This window comes from Daucus carota, chromosome 3 (assembly GCF_001625215.2).
Source record: "Daucus carota subsp. sativus chromosome 3, DH1 v3.0, whole genome shotgun sequence".
In the NCBI taxonomy this organism is placed as follows: Eukaryota; Viridiplantae; Streptophyta; class Magnoliopsida; order Apiales; family Apiaceae; genus Daucus; species Daucus carota.
This window is the reverse complement of record NC_030383.2, coordinates 10,976,116-10,995,968: the sequence shown is the minus strand read 5'-3', so window position 1 is coordinate 10,995,968 and position 19,853 is coordinate 10,976,116. Positions and strand designations below refer to the sequence as shown.

Below are 19,853 nucleotides of genomic sequence, written 5' to 3'. Positions count from 1 at the left end.
CCTCTGAATGGACTTCTCAAATAATTCATCGTTACTCATCATGATTGGAGGCGACTAGGCGATCGGCCGTCGTAGACTGACGTTGTCTCCATCTGTTATCACAATTGCCTGTTCCTGGGGGGTGTCCCCGACCGTGGTGTCGTCCGTCCGTCCGGTGTTGCTTGTCTTTCCGACGTTGTCTCCTCTGGATTTAGGATCGGGTTGCTGGTTTCCGCCGGGCCTTGTCTCGCCGTGGTTCGACATCTTTCTCCTTGATGGAAAATCTTGAACTAGCCCCTCCTTCTAGCGCCAATTTGTTAACGGAGAAAACTGGTAGGTTAACAAAGATGAGGTTCGCGGCGTGGATCAAGATTCTTGTTGGCGAGAATGTAGGAAGTGGTTGGTTGTTTGTTATGGAGGCGGCTGCAATTGTAAGCAAAGGGTTCAAGATTGCTAACTGGAATAGCTCTCAATAATGATCGATGCCTACAATATGCCTACGTACCCCTATTTATAGGGGATCAAGCCGGCACGTAGTTCTTTCTCCTAAGACACCCATGTGGGCTGGGCCTCCCCTTCTAGAATCTTCCTCCTGAAAGGGGCCCAATACGATGAGGCCTAGCTCTAGAGCTTACCCCAAATGCATGGGCACTATCCTACTCCCCGACAGGGACAACCCGCCAGACTACAGAGATAGGACCCTTCAGGGTGTGTCTTCTCTTTACCCTCTACCTCCCAAGGAGGACAACCCCTCAGACTACAAGGTAGGGCCTTCGTTATTTTAACAGTAGGATCTACTTATGCTTAAGGGCGTCCCCCTAAACAAGAAGCATCTCCTTCTGCCCTTCTAAATTACTGTTGACCAAACTATCCTCGGCAAGTGGGCGCGCCCAGAAGATAGGGCGCGCCCTATCTTTTGACAGGGTCACTTCGAAGTCGTGTTGATCTTGATTCTCCTGGTCCAAATAGGTCTTCTTCTGTGGGCCTGGCCCATTTAGTTAATCTTCATAATTTTGCATATAACAAAAACTAAACATCATAGCCATACCTAGATGTATGCCTCCAATAACCATCTGCAGACTGCAGATCAACCACAAGATAAAATTTTAAAAAGAAAAAAGTTGAGAAACCAGCCAACACTAGACAGCAGAACAACGACCGTAAGAAAAGGTGAACAACTCGGGGATACAATGATTATTGGAGATGATATTAACGGAGACAACACCATCCGGAAATGGAGCACCTCCGGTAACTGCTGGCCGTTATCATTGATATAGATGAAATACATATACCTTCCTGTATAGATACGGACACACAGAGTTTTTAAATTTATAACACAAATTTATAATAACCGTTGGATTAAAACCTGATTAAGGGTCAGGATGGAGGACTCCAAGTCTCCAAGAATTTGCAGTCTCCACTGAACTTATATGTATATGTATATATGTATGTATGTATGTATGTATGTATGTATGTATGTGTGTGTGTGTGTATGTATATATGTATGTATGTATGTATGTATGTATGTATGTATATAGACACACACACACTCAATTTAGTGGTATAAATGATATGATGTTTTAATGGATGGCGTGAATGAGATTTTTGGACAAAATGATTGCCTCATTTGATATAAAACCCGAAAACCAAAAGAGCTTTTCCAGATATAACAAATCATTGAATTTTGACAAATTGAATTTAAGGTGAATATCGGAGGATAGATCATTTTGGGTGGGGAAAATCCTGCGAATTTAATAACAAAGATGGAAAAGAAGGGATAATGGGTAAAGAAAAATAAAGAATTTGATAAAAAGTTTAACTCAAGAAAAACACCGTAAAAAAGGGTAAAGGTGAACACAATATTTTCAAAAATCTAATTATAAGCTTAATAAATATTTATTATTAGTCTAGACCCATAATAAAAGCTCATTTCCTTAATCAATTTATACTGTATATCCTAATCTAGTCCTTTTTTTATTTTATAATTATTATTAAATTATGAATATTTTTTTTAAAATTAGGGAATATTATGTAAACAAAATCATCTCAGGAAATCCAAAATTATTTGTCTTCACAGTGGTGAGAGGGTGCGCGCCTTAAAGGAGGAATGGCCTTCAGATGTACCAGAAAACTTGGACCTTGTGTTCATTGATGCTCTTTTTTCGAAAGATAATTAAAATTTTCCTGCTTTTACATGTTTTGATTTGATGTTTACTGATACGTCTATTATCAGATTTTAATACAAAATCAAAAATATGAAAATATAATAAAATTATTTAAATACATGCGTTTTATACATGTCAAAATGTAACTAAAATCATAACTAGATATTTAATCCTTTTTAATTTAAGGGGATTGTTAACAAATACACAATTTTTTTGCAGAAATACTATAATTTTTTAAAAGAATTTGTAAAAAAAAATCTTTCAAATAAAACTTAAAACAATATGAAGATTTCATTTACAACCATATCAGCAACGGCTAGTAACCGCAATTACAAATACAATTTTGAAACTGTTGAAAATTAAATTTAATTACATAATAAACTGCCCGTCGTTGCAAAAGTTGAAAAATAAGTGCCCTACAAGGTCACTATTAATATCAATTAAAATCAAATAAAAAAATCAGTTAAAAGCAGTAAATAAAACTTCTAAAATCAAATCACAAAATAGCCGAAAAGAACCGACAAAACCTAAAAAAACAAATCAATATCGTTACTCAATCCTGTCCCTCTCGACTCGAACCAGAGGTCAACCTCCCATAATTCACTAAAATCAACTGTGAAAGCAGCATAATATGCAGTTGCATCGATATGAACAAGCTTAAGCGAAGCAATCATCGATGGATCATTAGCAATACTATAGAAAAAAATATCCGCTTCATCATTAGATATATATATAATTAGATGGGAGTAAGCATTAGATATAAGGGTCTAGGTTCCCTAGCATATGTACGTGTTAAAAAACACATAAAGGTTTCTAATCGTTAGATGAATATCCTATCCAACGTTAAAAAACCCGAGATATATCAAAATTTTGTTTTAATTCTGATCGCTGGATATTAATCCAACGACTAGGAACCTGTATGTTTTTTAACAGGTCCCAGCATACATATGCTAGGACGTGGACCCAAAATAAAAATACTGACATTTTATTATCGTACAACAAAGTTAGTTGAGGTAGGTGGATATGTGTGGGCCATTTCAAAAACAACAGCGAATAGAGTACAAGAGCTCTTTCCCACTAAATTTGATCAACGCAGAACTGCAAATGGTGAACCGAACCAGATCCAGTCTGATATCTAGGATGAAGAAATCGAAAATCCTCTGCCTTCACGGTACTCACAGTAGCGCTGCGATCCTGAAAGAAGGGCTTGAAGTATGGCCTTCAAATGTATTGGAAAGAATGGACCTTGTGTTCATAGATGCTCCTTTTCGTGTCGAAGATGAAGATTTTCCGGCTTTTACCTGGTTTAACGGTCAAGTACATTAGTTAACTTGTACTAATAAGTTCACATTTTATCAGTTTAACCTAAATTGTAATATGATGCTTCTACATGCCAATAAATGTCAGGATGTAACCAAAATGAACATCATGCTCAATGAGTCCATCGCATACATTGAGGAAACTATGGTAAAGCTTGGCCCATTTGACGGGGTTCTCGGCATGTCCATGGTACTTTTTCTTAACTATGAAACAACTACTTTACTAGACAGTCGTAGCAACTGTCTTGATAATTTGTTACATGACACGAATCCTTTTTTTTGTTGATTTATTTACATCAAGGGAGCTTGTGTAGCGGCTGCCTTACCAGGAATGCAAGCCCAGGTAAATTACTTCTCACTTTCAACCTGTTTTGCGGAACATGTAATAAGACATTCATAGCATCGTGTATATTTGGTGCATGGCAGGGTGTTGCTCTGACCAAAGTGGAAGATTTAAAATTTGTAATGGTGATGTCCGGAAGTAAATTAGAATGTATAGGGGGTGAAGCTCCAAAGCTAGCCGAAAATGCATTTTCTTCTATAATTCAGATTCCCTCACTCCACTGCTTCGGTATTCATCAAATCCTTAATTAATCTCATCGATACACAGTCGTGTCATAATCTCAATTTTTTCTTTGTTTTCTAAAACATTATTAGGTGAGACCGATTTCACAAGGTTGAATGCAATTGAACTATTGGATTCATTTCTTGATCCTTTTGTTATTTTCCACTCCGGGGGTCATGAGATACCAAAACTCGGTAAGCTTTTATACCCTGGCACGAAGCAGACCACCCTTTCATTGATCTTGTTCACTTTAATGTCATCAGCACAAGTTTTGAAAATAATACAAGGAGGTCCTGTTTGGTTGTAGATGAAAAAGGTCTGAAGGTAATGAACAGTTTCCTGGACAAGGTTCAAGCCTCATTTGCAGCTCCTAAAGCGATCCGCTCACTTATGTAGCTCTGTCAACAATGAGGATGTTATCTGATTATCTGATGCATCAAGTACCAAACACAAGATACTGCGTACCAAACACAAGATACTGCTTTCTATCACACTGGACTTTGTAGCTTTTGCTTTCTGCTCTCCCCCTTCAGGCTTGTATTGTTGTACTCACTGAGACTAGACCAACACCGTTTGTACCATAAAAATGGTAAAATACTGTTTCATAATTCAAATAAAAAGGAGGATTAGTATTTTTTTTATGATTTCGAGAACTATGAAATGACATTTATTTCTTAAAATTAGATTTAACGTATAATTAATAAAAAAAAAATTCTTGAAGATTTTATCTTTGTCTATTGTCTACATATTGGTTAAAATTTGCAAGTAAAAGAGTTACTGTACAAGTATAATTGTTCTTTCTCAACTAAATATATTTCAGATGTGTAATTCTTTCTTAAATCGATTGGATCACATTTTTATATGTGTAATTTATTTATAATACTTTCAGATTTCTTTTATAGTAAAATCTATTTAAACTTTTAACAATGTATTTTGAATAATTGTAAGTTATAAGATTCACTCAAAAAATATTTTAAATTGAATAAAATACAGATATTATATGCACTTCTGTTTACAGGAGTACTCTTAAACAGAACTGCATTAATATGGTCAAATGAAGTAGCTGGAAATGTGTTGGTCACATCATATAAATCAGATAATGGGTAGATAGATTGTCTGCATGAATATAGTGAGTTGAGTTAGCTGAAAATGTGCTAACCACATAACATAACATATATGTATTCTTTTGATTTGTTTAGGCAAAATCTTGATCCTTATCAGTAAGTTAAGGAATAAAAAGTTACAAATCGACTCTACCAGACACTTATCAGAGATCTTTCTTGATAACATTCCGCACTACAAGCTGATAACCATGTATACCAAGTCCATCTTCAGAGTAAAAATATTTAAGTTATGTAAAAAGATCAGAAAAAATGATTGCAATAAAGAAAGTTAACAGTCTAAAACTTACTTAATTAACAATCAGAGAGACATGATAGTTCAATACTACCTTCCAATATTAATGTTGACATGCCACTCAAATGACCCACATCCTCCTCAGCATCAGAAGCGGCTTGTATTGATTTTAATTTTCAGTTTTTTTTGTATATAATAACATTTATTTAAATTTTCAACATTTTACTTTGAATAAATGTGAGTTAGAAATTTTAACTCTGTCCCCGGCTGTCGGCATGAAAATGGTGAGTTGAGGTAGCTGAATATGTTGTTGTATAAGTATGGTGATAACTTGGATTTTTCTGAAGTCGTGTCAACACTTTCAGATTGAAGTTATTTGTGGTTCACCAAATAATTCAATCGGATAAAGTCAGAAATTCTGCAAGAAAAGAGAATGTGTTTTGTTGTGTATTTCAAATGAACCATATCCTTGAAATGATCAATGCAACATCTATATATAGATGTCAATGGATGTGTTTTTTGACGATAAACACATCTTAATCCAAATAGATTTGTCTAATGGCAATAGAAACATCTTATCCCAATAGATGTGTCTAATGTCAATGGACAAATCTAATGCCAATAGACACTTCTTTTCCAATAGATGTGTCTAATGCCAATGAACATGCCTCATGAGCACTAATAATCATAATAAACTTGAACTAAGCATACACTCCGTACTCTCCTGACTTGGTCGATGTAATATTATGATTACATTGATCAACTAGTTAATTCAATTTACACTAAAATAACCAACATATGTGTGGGCCATTTCATAAACAGCAGAGAATAGTGTACTGGAGCTCTTTCACATTAAATTTGATTAACGCAGAACTGCAAATGAAACTGACATCTGAGATGAGGAAATCGAAAATCCTCTGCCTTCACGGTGGTCGCAGTAGTGGTGTGCTCCTTAAAGAAGAGCTTGAAATATGGCCTTCAAGTGTATTGGAAAGGATGGACCTTGTGTGCATCGATGCTCCTTTTGCAGCCTATGATGTAGATTTTCGAGCTTTTACCTGGTATGATGATCAGGTATGCTATCCAACCACTTAAAATCAGTTATAGCAACCAGTTTTCACTTTCTCAGTAGTTTGATGCTTCTAAATGCGAATAAATGTCAGGATGTAACCAAAATGAACATCATGTTTAATGAGTCCGTCGCATACATTGAGGAAACTATGGTAAAGCTTGGCCCATTTGACGGGGTTCTCGGCATGTCTATGGTACTTTTCTAACTATAAACTACTACTTTACTAGACAGTCCTAGCAGCTGTCTTGGTAATTTGTTACATGACACTACTCTTTCTTTTGATTTATTTTCACAAAGGGGGCAATCATAGCCGCTGCCTTACCGGGAATGCAAGCCCAGGTAAATTAGTTCTCACTTTCAACCTGTCTTGCTGAACATGTAATTAAGACATTTAGAGCAAGTTCAACAGTGTCCTAGTTAGAGCCCCAAATCTAATATAAAATATGATGTCCTAGTGATTCATGACATGTTTATCTAAGTTCGATTTCAGCAATGTGCCTTATTTTTAATATATGTTTAATATTTTATTATTAAAGATTCTCTTTTTTCATTAAAGCAGAGAAAGAGAGTGGGTACAAGATTTTATATTAAAATATATGATAGGGCAAAGAGAGAGATGCCCTATTAATAAGGCTTGAGTAGCTTGTCCTAATGATATAAGGCATCACTAAGATATTGTTGGATCAACATTTTTCATCAAATTATGCCTTAAATTATGACTTAGGACATGTTATAAGGCATCTCTTGGAATTGCTCTTACAGCATCGTGTATATTTGGTCCATGGCAGGGTGTTGCTCTAACCAAAGTGCAAGATTTGAAATGTGTGGTGGTGATATCCGGAGGTAAATTTGCAAGCGTAGAGATTGCAACTCCAAAGCTAGCCGAAAATGCATTTTCCTCTCTGATTCAGATTCCCTCACTCCACATCTTCGGTATTCATCAAATCCTTAATTAATTTTACCGATACACAGTTGTATTATAATCTCATTTGTTTTGTTTTCTGAAACATTAATAGGTGAGAATGATTTCGCAAAGTTAGGTGCAATTGAACTATTGGAATCATTTGTTGATCCTTTTGTTATTTTGCACCCCGGGGGTCACGAGGTACCAGAACTAGGTAAACTTCCATACCCTTGCAACGAAGCAGACCACCTTTTCATTGATCTTGTTCACTTTAATGTCATCAGCACAAGTTTTGAAAATAATACAAGGAGGTCTGTTTTGTTGCAGATGAAAAAGGTGTGAAGGTAATGAACAGTTTCCTGGACAAGGTTCAAGCCTCATTTGCAGCTCCTAAAGTGATCCGCTCACTTATGTAGCTCTGTCAACAAAGAGGATGTTGTCTGACTATTTGATGCATCAAGCACAACACAAGATACTGCTTTCTATCACAATGGACTTTGTATTGTTGTCTTCATTGTGATTAGACCAATAATTCACAGTTTTTATCAGTAAAATACAGTTTCAGAATTCAAATAAAAAAAATACGATCTCAATATTTTTTATGATTTCGAACAATTTGTGACATAATTCACGAAAAATATTGTGAATACGACAAACTGAATTTAAAGCGAATATCAGAGGATAAATAATTTGCTTGTGAGAAATATTGTGAATTTAGAGGTTGTTTGACTTAACTTAAAAGAAGTTATTTGTTACTTCAAAGTGAAGAAGTAAATTATATAATGATAAGTAGATGTGGACTTATAAATTGATTAGTGTTTGGATGATTAAACAAATAAGCAGTTGTGGCAAGACAAAAAAGCTACACATTCTAGTTTCTGACTTCTAACCACAAAACCCAATAAGAGCATGAAAACAAGCAGAAGCTAGCTTAAAAACAGAAAAAACCAACTTGTGTGCCAGCCAAACACCCTCTTAATAACAAGGATGGAAAAGGAGGAACCATGAGTAAAGAAAAATAAAAAATGTGAAAAAAATTTGACAACTCAATAAAAATATAAAAAAACGAGAGAAATATAATATCTTCAAAAACCTAATTCTGAACTTACCTAAAAAATTATTATAAGTATAGATCCATAGTACAAACTCATTATCCTAATCAATTTATATATCCTAATCTTGTCCTTTTTAACCTTTTATCGTTGAACCTTAATTTAGTTAAGAAGAACGATTTGTAAACAGAATCAGACGAGGAAATGCAAGGTTGAATTGCGGTTGCACCATAAATACAAAGGAGTCGACAACGACTTAACAACTAACAAGACAAAAAACTTGAATGGTCGCGGGAGTGCTATTTTTGCCATGTTCTATGCCAGTTGTAGCATTAACAACGGAGCAGACGGGCTAGTAAAACAAAGTTAGGTGATTGTTGAGTACAAATATTACTAGTCCTTAGCTCTTTCTATTTCTGTACATTTTCGGGTATTTGCAAGTAAAAAAGTAACCATAACTGTTCATTCTCACCTAAATATATTTCACATGTGTAATACTATTAATTAGTATCATCTTAAGCTTGAGTTTATATAATCTTAAGTTAAAAGATTCAGGTTCCTGCAAATGTGTGTGATATTTATAGTAGAGAAAAGTGTGCAGCTCTTTCAGAAGCAGCAGATCTGATCAGAAGCTAAAATCTATAAAAGATGAAGAAATCCAAAATTCTTTGCCTTCACGGTGGTGTCGACAGCAGCGCGCGCCTTGAGGAACAGCTTCAGAAATGGCCATCAGATGTACTGGAAAGGATGGACCTTGTGTTCATAGATGCTCCTTTTCGCGTTGATAATGAAGATTTTCCGGCTTTTACCTGGTTTGACGGTCAAGTACCTAGTTAACTTGTACTAATAAATTCTCTTTTTATCAGTTAAACTTAACTTGTAATTTGATGCTTCTGCATGCCAATATATATCAGGATGAAACCACACTGAACAGCACGTTTAATGAGTCCATCGCATACATTGAGGAGACTATGGTAAAGCTTGGCCCCTTTGACGGGGTTCTCGGCATATCTATGGTACTTTTTTTTAACTATAAACGACTACATTACTAGACAGTAGTATTCGTAAGTAATTTGTTACATGACACGACTCCTTTTTTTGTTTTATTTACATCAAGGGAGCTTGCATAGCGGCTGCCTTACCGGGAATGCAAGCCCAGGTAAATTACTTCTCACTTCCAGACCTATCTGTAATTTAAACCGGGCACAAAACTTAATCTGTCAGACAAATGAGTCTGTCTCAATTGCAAATGAGACTGTCTCTTTTATATAAACTGAAGCAGTTAACAGCAGATAAAACGCAGTGAATAAATGACAGACAAATAAACAAGAACAACACCAAGAATTTTCACTTGGTTCGGCCCCTATTAATCTATGGCCTACATCCAAGTCCCCGTACCAACTAGTACAGAGATTATATTATTAAACAATAATATAAAGCTTACAGTTTGCCGATTACAAATTACAAGCCTCTGGAAGAACCCTTCCCTTTGACACCACTGTCACCTAGCACCTGCTATCCAGCCCACTGGCTAACTTAGCTTGAATTTGTAATCCTATCTAATTGCCACAACCCGGCACAAGTGAATATAAATATATTTAAGTACAACTCAGATTGTATATCTTCTAAGGCTGACTGAAATAGTGAATGAACGCTCTGTAATAGAAGATGATTGAAAGCTCTTGTAGTCTGAGTTGAAATCCCAGCTGAATATATATAGCCTGTAAAGAAATAGCTGTTGGGAATTTGAATTACAGCTGTTAGGAATAAAACTAACCAAGCTAATAATTAGGACAATGTAACAGATATACAAAGATAGAATCTGAAGAATAAATCTGTTACAATATGACTGTTTGAACAAGTTAAACTGTTAAGAGATAAACGTTAGAGTTTAACAGTTTAAATATAAAATAAGTTGGATAAACATGAAACAATAGGATAAGATAATTCTGGTTTATCCACACACAAGTTTGTTAAACCAGTAAGCCCTGAAAGATAGAACAATATGATGCATCAGACTTAGTCAACATACTATCTGATATTCAAAGCTAATCATCAGTAAAAACTAAGGGCTAACAATCTCCCCCTTTTTTATGATGATGAACAACTTTGAATAGTTGTACTTTGCTCCCCCTGTCAAATTCACTTGATACAGATTATAGAATAGATAAATAAAGCAAATCTGTAACAAGAACAAAAGCAATATCTAGGATATTACACCATAAATTCATGCCACAAAAATATCCAGAATATCCATAAATTCATAAAATATTCATAAGCAACACAAACACAAACCATGTCCCTAAAATCAAGCATGCATAAACAGAGAGACTGCCATAAACCAGGCAGATACCAAATACCAACTTAGTCTTAAACAAACCAACAAACCACCATCAACATACTTAGTCTTAGTCTTAGCAAAACAAACACAAAGAAATAAATAGATTAATTCAAAGTTTGGTAATTCTCCCCCTGCAGCATCATAAAAAATCAGTCGTCAAGATTCACCGTTTCAGCGGCTTTGCCCTTGGAGCGCTTCTTGCGAGAGCCAGATGGAGAGGCTTCAGGATATTTGGGTTCCTGACCGTACAGAGAAAACGTTTTGTCAAAGAAATCAGCAGAAGGAACCTTGCCGTCACGGGTAGAAAGCCAGTCCAGAATCTTCGCGCGGTATTCTTCATGAGTCATGCCAAAAACAGCAGCAGGAGGTATGGCAGGTAGCGGGAGAGGAGGAGTGATCTCTGAAAGGGTGCAATCGCCCATCCAATCCTTTTTCTTGAACCATTGAGCACTATCCCGAGTAGTCAGAGTCGAGACCTGCTGAGAAATGAACTTGGTTTCCGAACCAAGCATGAAAAATAGCTTGACAAATACCTTCTCCCAAGCTTTAGCAGAAGTGAGCAAATTGTCCTGCAAAGAACCAAATTCGAAATCCACATGTTTTCCAAACCTCTGAACAAGTGTCTTCAGATACAGCAGCTTGTCATCAATAGAAGCAATCGAAAAAGTCACAGAACTACCAAAAGCATCAATTTTTGAGTTCAAAGAAGCAAGAGCCTGAGAATTTGCTTCTACTTTTGCAAGTAAAGTACCAAGCAAGTCAGAAACATCAGAAGACATCGGGGAAGGTTTAGTGTGTGAAGGACCAGCGTCCGAAGGAAATTTGGATGGTAAATCAAACACCAACAAATCATCATTTGAGACAGATAAATGATTAACAGCAAGCACACGAGAATCAAATACATCAGAAACAGAGATAATCTCAAAGTAATGAAACAACTTAGTCAACAAAGCAGGATAGGGAAAGTGCATCGAATCATGAGAAACACAGTGTTGCATGTGCTTAAGAATAAGCAAAGACATGTTAAAGGGACGACGGGAATGCAACAGAGACAAAATAGCAATATCCTGAAATGTGACCCTATCACGACCACTTTTACGAGGCAAGATGTTTGTATGAATAAACTTGAACAGAAGCAAGGAGATAGGAGTAAGATCAGATACCAAAGGGCGAGCCGAATCAGAGACCGCAAAGTGAGAACCCACAATAGACTCAACCTGAGCAGAAAACGGCAGCAGCAAATCATCTTCAACAAACGGCTGGTGAGTGGTAAAGGGACACACGCCCTTTCCAGAGAGACCAAAAATGTGAGCGACCAAATCCGATTTGAGCGACAGAGGAACGCCCTTCACAGTGGAGGAGTACATAGTGTCCGTGAGTTGCTTGAAGTTGCTGTAGAATTCCCGAACCAATCCTGGATAATAAACCGTCGGAGGATCAAGTAAAGCCGAACAGTGAATGTCTTCAGACATTTGAGCGAGACCCAGCGAGAAAAGAGATCAGAATCGACGAGTCTTTCGTGAAGAATCGGCTTTGTCACCATAGCCGAGGCAGGAGGTTTGTCGAACACTGGTGAATGGGAGACTGGGGAGCGAGAGAGAGGTGGGGTTTGTGATGCTCCGTCCGATGCGGAACTGGAGGATATTTCACGGCGGCGACGTTTGGGCTTCTCGGTGGATGGAGGATTCTTCGAGGGACGTTTGCCTGAGGAGCGGAGGTTAGCCATGGTAATGGGAGAGAAAGAGAGGGTTTAGAAGTGCGTGAGAAAGAGTTGAAGGAAGAAAGAGAGTAAACTATATATATATATATATATATAGACGAGTAGGGAGGTGAAAAGACGTGACAGAAGGACGTGAGGAGGGAAGACGTGTAGAAGTGGCGCACGAGAAACGAGATAGATAAAGTGAATCTAACTGCATGGAAAATCAAAAGACTAAGCGGTTGAAAACCGATTGACCACACACAACCATGGATAAACATTACACCTAATAGAGAGAAAATAGCGGAACTAATGAATAATATAATAGATAATCGTGACAGATAAAATGTATACAAGGATAAGCCTGGCATAATTATAGGAAAAACAGGTAACATACGAATTTTAAATGGAGCACATACCGAGTTCCATGCGTAGCCTGCAAAATCTATCCTCAGCTAACGGTTTTGTAAATATATCAGCCCTTTGATTATCAGTGGGAATAAAAATAAGCTCAATATTACCTTTAGCAACATGATCTTTAAGAAAGTGGTGACGCACATCAATATGTTTTGTGCGAGAATGCATTACAGGATTCTTAGATATATTAATCGCAGAGGTATTATCACAATAAATAGGAATATTAGAAAATTTAATACCAAAATCTTCTAAGGTTTGTTGCATCCACAAAATTTGTGCGCAACAACTACCTGCAGCGACGTATTCTCCTTCGGCAGTGGAAAGAGCAACTGATGTTTGCTTTTTACTATGCCATGCAACTAAGCAATCACCTAAGAATTCACAAGCTCCACTTGTACTCTTTCTATCGGTTTGTGAACCTGCATAATCTGCATCTGAAAAACCAATTAAATCGAAAGACGGGGAACTAGGATAGAATAATCCCAAGTCGTTAGTTCCCTTTAAATATTTAAATATTCGTTTAACAGCATTTAAATGTGATTCCTTGGGCATAGCCTGAAAACGAGCACACATACATACACTGAACATAATATCGAGGCGAGAGGCAGTAAGATATAATAATGAACCGATCATACCTCGATATTTGGTTACATCTAGTGGCTTACCACCCTCATCTTTAGTGAGTTTTGTTGTGACACTCATTGGTGTAGCCTTAGGAGTGACATTTTCAAGATCAAATCTTTTGAGCAAATCTCTAATATATTTACTTTGATGTAGAAAGATACCTGCAGCAGATTGGTTAATTTGCAAGCCAAGAAAATATTGTAACTCACCCATTAAGCTCATATCAAATTCCTGATGCATACAATCTGAAAACCACTTACATAGAGATTCATTAGAAGACCCAAACACAATATCATCAACGTATACTTGAACCAATAAGAAATCATTCTTTTTATGAAATATAAATAGTGTAGGATCGAGTGTACCACGAATGAAGCCAGAATCCACAAGGAAGGTGCTAAGGCGTTCATACCAGCATCGAGGAGATTGTCGAAGACCATAGACTGATTTCTTGAGACGATATACATAATCAGGATGCTTTTCATGAACAAAACCAGGAGGTTGCTTTAGATAGACCTCTTCGTGTAGATATCCGTTGAGGAATGCGCTTTTAACGTCCATTTGATATAGTTTGAAGTTTTTGTGAGCTGCAAAGGCCATAAGAATCCGAATAGCTTCGAGACGAGCTACAGGTGCATATGTTTCATCGAAATCGATACCCTCCTGTTGATTGTATCCCTGAGCCACGAGACGAGCTTTGTTCCGAATTACATTGCCATCTTCATCCTTTTTATTTTTGAAAACCCACACCTGGTGGAGGAGGAACAAGCTCCCAAACATCACAGCGTTCGAACTGGTTCAATTCCTCTTGCATTGCCATTGACCACTGTTCATTTTCAACAGCTTCCTGGGCATTTTTAGGTTCGAATTCAGCAACAAAAGCATAGAAAGCACAGAAATTGCGTACTTGGCTGCGTGTAGTGATGCCTCGATCAATCTCAGAGAGAAGATTGTCTGGTGGATGATTTTTGACCGTTCGAGATGACTTTGGCAAAAGAATAGAACTCATTTCTTCTTCATTAGAATTATCCGCCTGATAGGGAATCGGATGAACCTCTTTAGATGGAGGTACAGGAGTAGATAACTTAGGAGATCCAGAAGATTCAGGAGATTCTGAGGAGTCAGGAGAAGAATTCTGTTCTGGAGTTGCCTGACTCGAATGAGGCAGTGGACTTGCTGAATGAGACGCTCCCTTTTCTGAATGAGACTGACCCATTTGGGTCTGAGTTTAAGAATCTGCAAAAACTTCCTCGTCTCTGACCAGATCAATGTCAGACTCATTGAATGTGATATTAATGGATTCCTCTACTTTATTTTTCTCAGGATTGTAAAAACGATAAGCCTTACTTGTCGTAGAGTATCCAAGAAATATACCTTCGTACGCTCGCGGATCAAACTTGCCACGGTTTGGCATAGAATCTAGCATAAAACATTTAGATCCAAATACTCGAAAATAACTAATGTTAGGAGTTTTCTTCTTCAATAATTCATAAGGAGTTTTTAATAAAATAGGACGAATGAGAACTCTATTAAGAACGTAACAAGAAGTATTTACCGCTTCTGCCCAAAATTTCCGGGGCAACTTACTTTCATGGAGTAGAGTACGAGCTGTTTCTTGGAGAGTACGATTCTTACGTTCCACTACACCGTTTTGTTGTGGAGTACGTGGAGCTGAAAATTCATGGGAGATGCCTCTGGATTTGCAGTAAGTGATAAAGTCTTTTTCAAATTCGCCTCCATGATCACTTCTGATTGTCCTGAGCTTCTTGGAATACTTGGTTTCAAGGTTAGAAATTAAATCTTGAAACTCACTAAAAGCTTCATCTTTTGAACGAAGAAATAACACCCAAGTAAAACGAGAAAAGTCATCGACTATAACGAAAGCATATTTCTTACCTCCTAGACTTACATACCTTTCTGGACCAAATAAATCAAGATGAAGTAATTGCAATGGATCTGTAGTAGATACTTGATTTTTGGCCTTGAATGAAGTTCGAACTTGCTTACCCAATTGACACGGGGTGCATGGTTCAACCTTCTTGTACTTTAGCTTAGGTAGACCTCGAACTAGATTCTGAGAAGATATTTTCTTCAATAAATCCATGTGCACGTGACCGAGACGTCTATGCCATAGATTTTGTTGATCCTGGATGGTTGCTAAGCATATTTCTTCCTGTTGCTCATCAAAATCCAAAACAAAAATATTTCCTTTTCTTTTGGCTACTAAAGGAGCCTCATTAGAATTAGAACTAATAAAACATGTATCTTTAGCAAATTTGACACTATGCCCTGCATCGGTTAGTTGACTCACACTGATAAGATTATATTTTAAACCATCAACTAAACGAACATTATTTATGGAGAATTTTTCGTTACCTATGGTACCTTTACCAATAATTCTTACTGTGTTGAAATCTCCAAGAGTAACCAAACCTCCTTCCTTAGCCACTAAAGACAGAAACTTTGATTTGTCTCCCGTCATATGGCGAGAACAGCCACTGTCTATGATCCATTTGTTTCGCGGAATATTGGCTTTCAAACACACCTGCATACAAATATATATTTATATTTTAGGTACCCATTTCATCTTGGGTCCTGCAGTGTTAGTGTCAACAATTTTATATAAATGCCTTTCAGATTTCTTAATCCACATTTCCACAATATTAGGAGAAGCACGAACAAAATGGTTAGCAAAATGATTCTTAAGATCACAAAGAATCGACTTTGACGTTGGATGGCCCTTTCTGTTGCAATCTGTGCATCTTTCATATGGCATGTTGTACTTCATTTTTGATCTTTTGTTCCCTTTTCCAAATGCTTTCTTTTTGATCGAATTGAAGCCTGAATGAAAGCCCAATCCTTCCTTTACAAGTGAAGATTTCTGACTAGCTAATAGAGCATCCAAGGTTCCTTCACCATGAACAAATTTCGCCAGATCTTTCTTTAACAAGTCAATCTTTTTCTGGAGTTCATCGAATCTTTGTTGAGTGATGCCCTTCAATTTTTCTGATTCACGAACAGTGTTGGCTTCCTCCCGTAGAGCTGCTAGATCAGAATCCTTTTTGTTAATCTCGCCTTTCAGAGAATCATTCTCTTCAACCAGTGCAGCCAATTTCTCAGAGAGAAGTTTGTTCTCCATTGCATAAGATTCCTCCTTGAGCGTATCATCCATCTCACTTAGCACTTCATTTAGAGCCTTCTTAAGATATGCATTTTTATCACGAAGCTTCCTGTTCTGTACCTGAAGAGCTAATAGATCTTTCGGAATTTCAGAATTAGAGGGAATAGTAACAGAATGTACCTCTTCATCATCGCTGGAGACTTCCTCAATGCCTGCCAAGCAAAGTTGCGCTAGCTCATCATCAGTGTCTACTTCGACGTCAGATTCATCATCGCTCCAAGTCAGTAGGGCCTTGCTCTTTTTCTTTTCCTTCGAGCCAGACGCTTTCTTAGCCTTCCATTTGAAGCAATCCTTTTTAAAATGACCCTTTTTGCCGCATTCAAAACACGCATCATCAGTAGAAGTGTTCTTGGTTTCCTTCTTTGGTGAATTGAATTTTGATGAATTGAATTGTTTCTGGGGTCGAGCAGCAGCTTTCTTTTTAGCCAAAAACTTCTGAAATCTCTTTGTCAAAAGAGCAATTTCTTCATCTGAGTCATCAGTGGAGTCAATGTCAGCATTGAGAGCAAGAGTTTTCTTTCTGGGGGCTTCTTCTTCCTCATCATACCTACGCAATTGGTTTTCAAATTCTTCCAATTCGCTGAAGAGAGTGAGAGTTTCCATCTGAGAAATCAATGCCGAATACTGAAGAGTAGTTACTTTTGGAGCAAATTTCTTGGGCAATGATCTGAGAATTTTGCGATTGCTTTCTGCCTGAGGAATATGCCTTTCCAGTAGAGCAATAGAGTTCATGAGAGTGAGAAAACGTCCTTGAGCTTCCTTGATGGACTCATCTTTTTCAAGTCTAAAACTTTCGTAGTCGCTGAGCAACAAATCTAGCTTGACTTCTCGAACCTTAGAAGTTCCTTCATGACTAACGACAATAGTATCCCAGACTAGCTTTGCAGACGTGCATGCTGAGACCTTACGCAATTCAGTAGCACACAAACCATTCAGTAGTGAATTCATAGCTCGAGCATTATAGTTTAGAGAATTGACTTCATCAGTAGTAAGTTCCTTGACCGGTTTTGGTTTGCCATCCCTCATAGGAATAGTGATACCATTCTCAACAGCATCCCACTCATAGGTGTCCTTCTGGAGAAAAATCTTCATCATGAATTTTCAATCGCTATAATTTTCAGTGCCGAGAAGAAGAGGTGGAACATTGTTTGAACGACGTTCTTGCCAACTTGATTGTGCCATAGGATCTTGCAAAATAAACACTTAAAACAAGGTAAAATGCACCTGCTCTGATACCAAATGTAATTTAAACCGGGCACAAAACTTAATCTGTCAGACAAATGAGTCTGTCTCAATTGCAAATGAGACTGTCTCTTTTATATAAACTGAAGCAGTTAACAGCAGATAAAACGCAGTGAATAAATGACAGACAAATAAACAAGAACAACACCAAGAATTTTCACTTGGTTCGGCCCCTATTAATCTATGGCCTACATCCAAGTCCCCGTACCAACTAGTACAGAGATTATATTATTAAACAATAATATAAAGCTTACAGTTTGCCGATTACAAATTACAAGCCTCTGGAAGAACCCTTCCCTTTGACACCACTGTCACCTAGCACCTGCTATCCAGCCCACTGGCTAACTTAGCTTGAATTTGTAATCCTATCTAATTGCCACAACCCGGCACAAGTGAATATAAATATATTTAAGTACAACTCAGATTGTATATCTTCTAAGGCTGACTGAAATAGTGAATGAACGCTCTGTAATAGAAGATGATTGAAAGCTCTTGTAGTCTGAGTTGAAATCCCAGCTGAATATATATAGCCTGTAAAGAAATAGCTGTTGGGAATTTGAATTACAGCTGTTAGGAATAAAACTAACCAAGCTAATAATTAGGACAATGTAACAGATATACAAAGATAGAATCTGAAGAATAAATCTGTTACAATATGACTGTTTGAACAAGTTAAACTGTTAAGAGATAAACGTTAGAGTTTAACAGTTTAAATATAAAATAAGTTGGATAAACATGAAACAATAGGATAAGATAATTCTGGTTTATCCACACACAAGTTTGTTAAACCAGTAAGCCCTGAAAGATAGAACAATATGATGCATCAGACTTAGTCAACATACTATCTGATATTCAAAGCTAATCATCAGTAAAAACTAAGGGCTAACACTATCTTGCACGCGATACACCTAATCAGATTTTTCCTCTTTTTAATAAATATATTTTTCGAGATTTTAATTGTAATAAAAGATGATGCGGATGTTGTCTAAAATTATTGAGAAATTTATTGATGCGGACTGTCATGACTTTTTATTTTTGAAATAATGATATTTTTGGGACAGTTTGGTGTATAAAATTCCATTTTTAACTTGTGTACGGTAATAATGATTTAGTTGGATGCAGAGAACAATGTGATAGATATTGAGGGCTTCAATTCCTTGATTGATATTGATAGATTCGATTAGGAAATTAAGATTCAGGACTGCACTTTCTCGGTTGGGGCTTTGAATTGGATGTTCGATTCCTTGATTAGGCTTTGGCTAAGTCACTGACAATGATAATATAATTAGGTATAATTAGGTTGTGTTTACTTGGAGTGAATGGAATGAATTAAAAAGGTATTGATCAAAGAAAATGTATATAATTTTCATTCCTTCGATCATTCCAATCTTACTATTTTAACTATAACTCTAATCCTCATGTTTTAAAAGGAATGCTCATTCCATTTTTACATCATGTTTCTTCACAATCTTTCTCACAAGAAATTTAACTACACTCATATTTTGTCACTATTAATTCATACTTTCTTCTTTCTCTTTAAAAATTCGATATAATTTTTCATTGTATTCTCCACTCATTTCATTCCATGAAGTGAAGTGAACACAGCCTAACTAGTGTATGTAGAGCAGTAAAGTTACTCGAGTGTAAATAAGATGATCTGTATTTATGTTATTAACTTAAATATATTTTAGTATTTTCATAACTATTTTGGTTAATCATTAGGTTTTCAATTAATCACGGTGATAAAATCGGAAAACCGAAATATCGAAATTCAGATTTTTGGCTGTCGAGATATCGAACTGAAATATTCAATTCAATTAACCGAATCGCAATCATTTCGGCTATTTGATACAGTTTTCGGTTAACCGAACCGAATACAGTGGCCCTGCTCTAAGAAACCATTTTTCTCTGATATTAACTAGCCCTATGCAGTCTGC

At 36.7% G+C, this 19,853-nt stretch overlaps 3 protein-coding genes and 1 long non-coding RNA gene across 4 annotated transcripts; 3 read left to right on the top strand and 1 right to left on the bottom strand.

Moving 5' to 3' along the window:
* Nucleotides 1-3,195: 3,195 nt before the first annotated feature.
* On the top strand, nucleotides 3,196-4,708 carry LOC108213592 (uncharacterized). The gene is made up of 6 exons (XM_017385401.2): nucleotides 3,196-3,461; nucleotides 3,552-3,653; nucleotides 3,765-3,806; nucleotides 3,890-4,034; nucleotides 4,121-4,222; nucleotides 4,336-4,708. Exons 1-6 carry the CDS (start codon nucleotides 3,249-3,251, stop codon nucleotides 4,422-4,424), a joined length of 693 nt encoding a protein of 230 aa, XP_017240890.1. The 5' UTR covers nucleotides 3,196-3,248; the 3' UTR covers nucleotides 4,425-4,708.
* A 2,541-nt stretch (nucleotides 4,709-7,249) lies between these two features.
* Nucleotides 7,250-8,032, top strand: LOC108212220 (uncharacterized). Its single transcript, XR_010290640.1, has 3 exons — nucleotides 7,250-7,389; nucleotides 7,473-7,574; nucleotides 7,688-8,032. It is a non-coding gene; the product is annotated as an uncharacterized LOC108212220 (long non-coding RNA).
* Nucleotides 8,033-8,829: 797 nt separating this feature from the next.
* On the top strand, nucleotides 8,830-19,793 carry LOC108214213 (esterase FUS5). Its single transcript, XM_017386081.2, has 3 exons — nucleotides 8,830-9,237; nucleotides 9,327-9,428; nucleotides 9,530-19,793. The coding sequence occupies exons 1-3, from the start codon at nucleotides 9,061-9,063 to the stop codon at nucleotides 9,608-9,610; spliced, it is 360 nt and encodes a 119-aa protein (XP_017241570.2). The 5' UTR covers nucleotides 8,830-9,060; the 3' UTR covers nucleotides 9,611-19,793.
* LOC135151372 (uncharacterized) lies at nucleotides 16,057-17,766 on the bottom strand. The gene has a single exon (XM_064089785.1). The coding sequence runs from the start codon at nucleotides 17,764-17,766 to the stop codon at nucleotides 16,057-16,059; it is 1,710 nt and encodes a 569-aa protein (XP_063945855.1).
* Nucleotides 19,794-19,853: the final 60 nt, after the last annotated feature.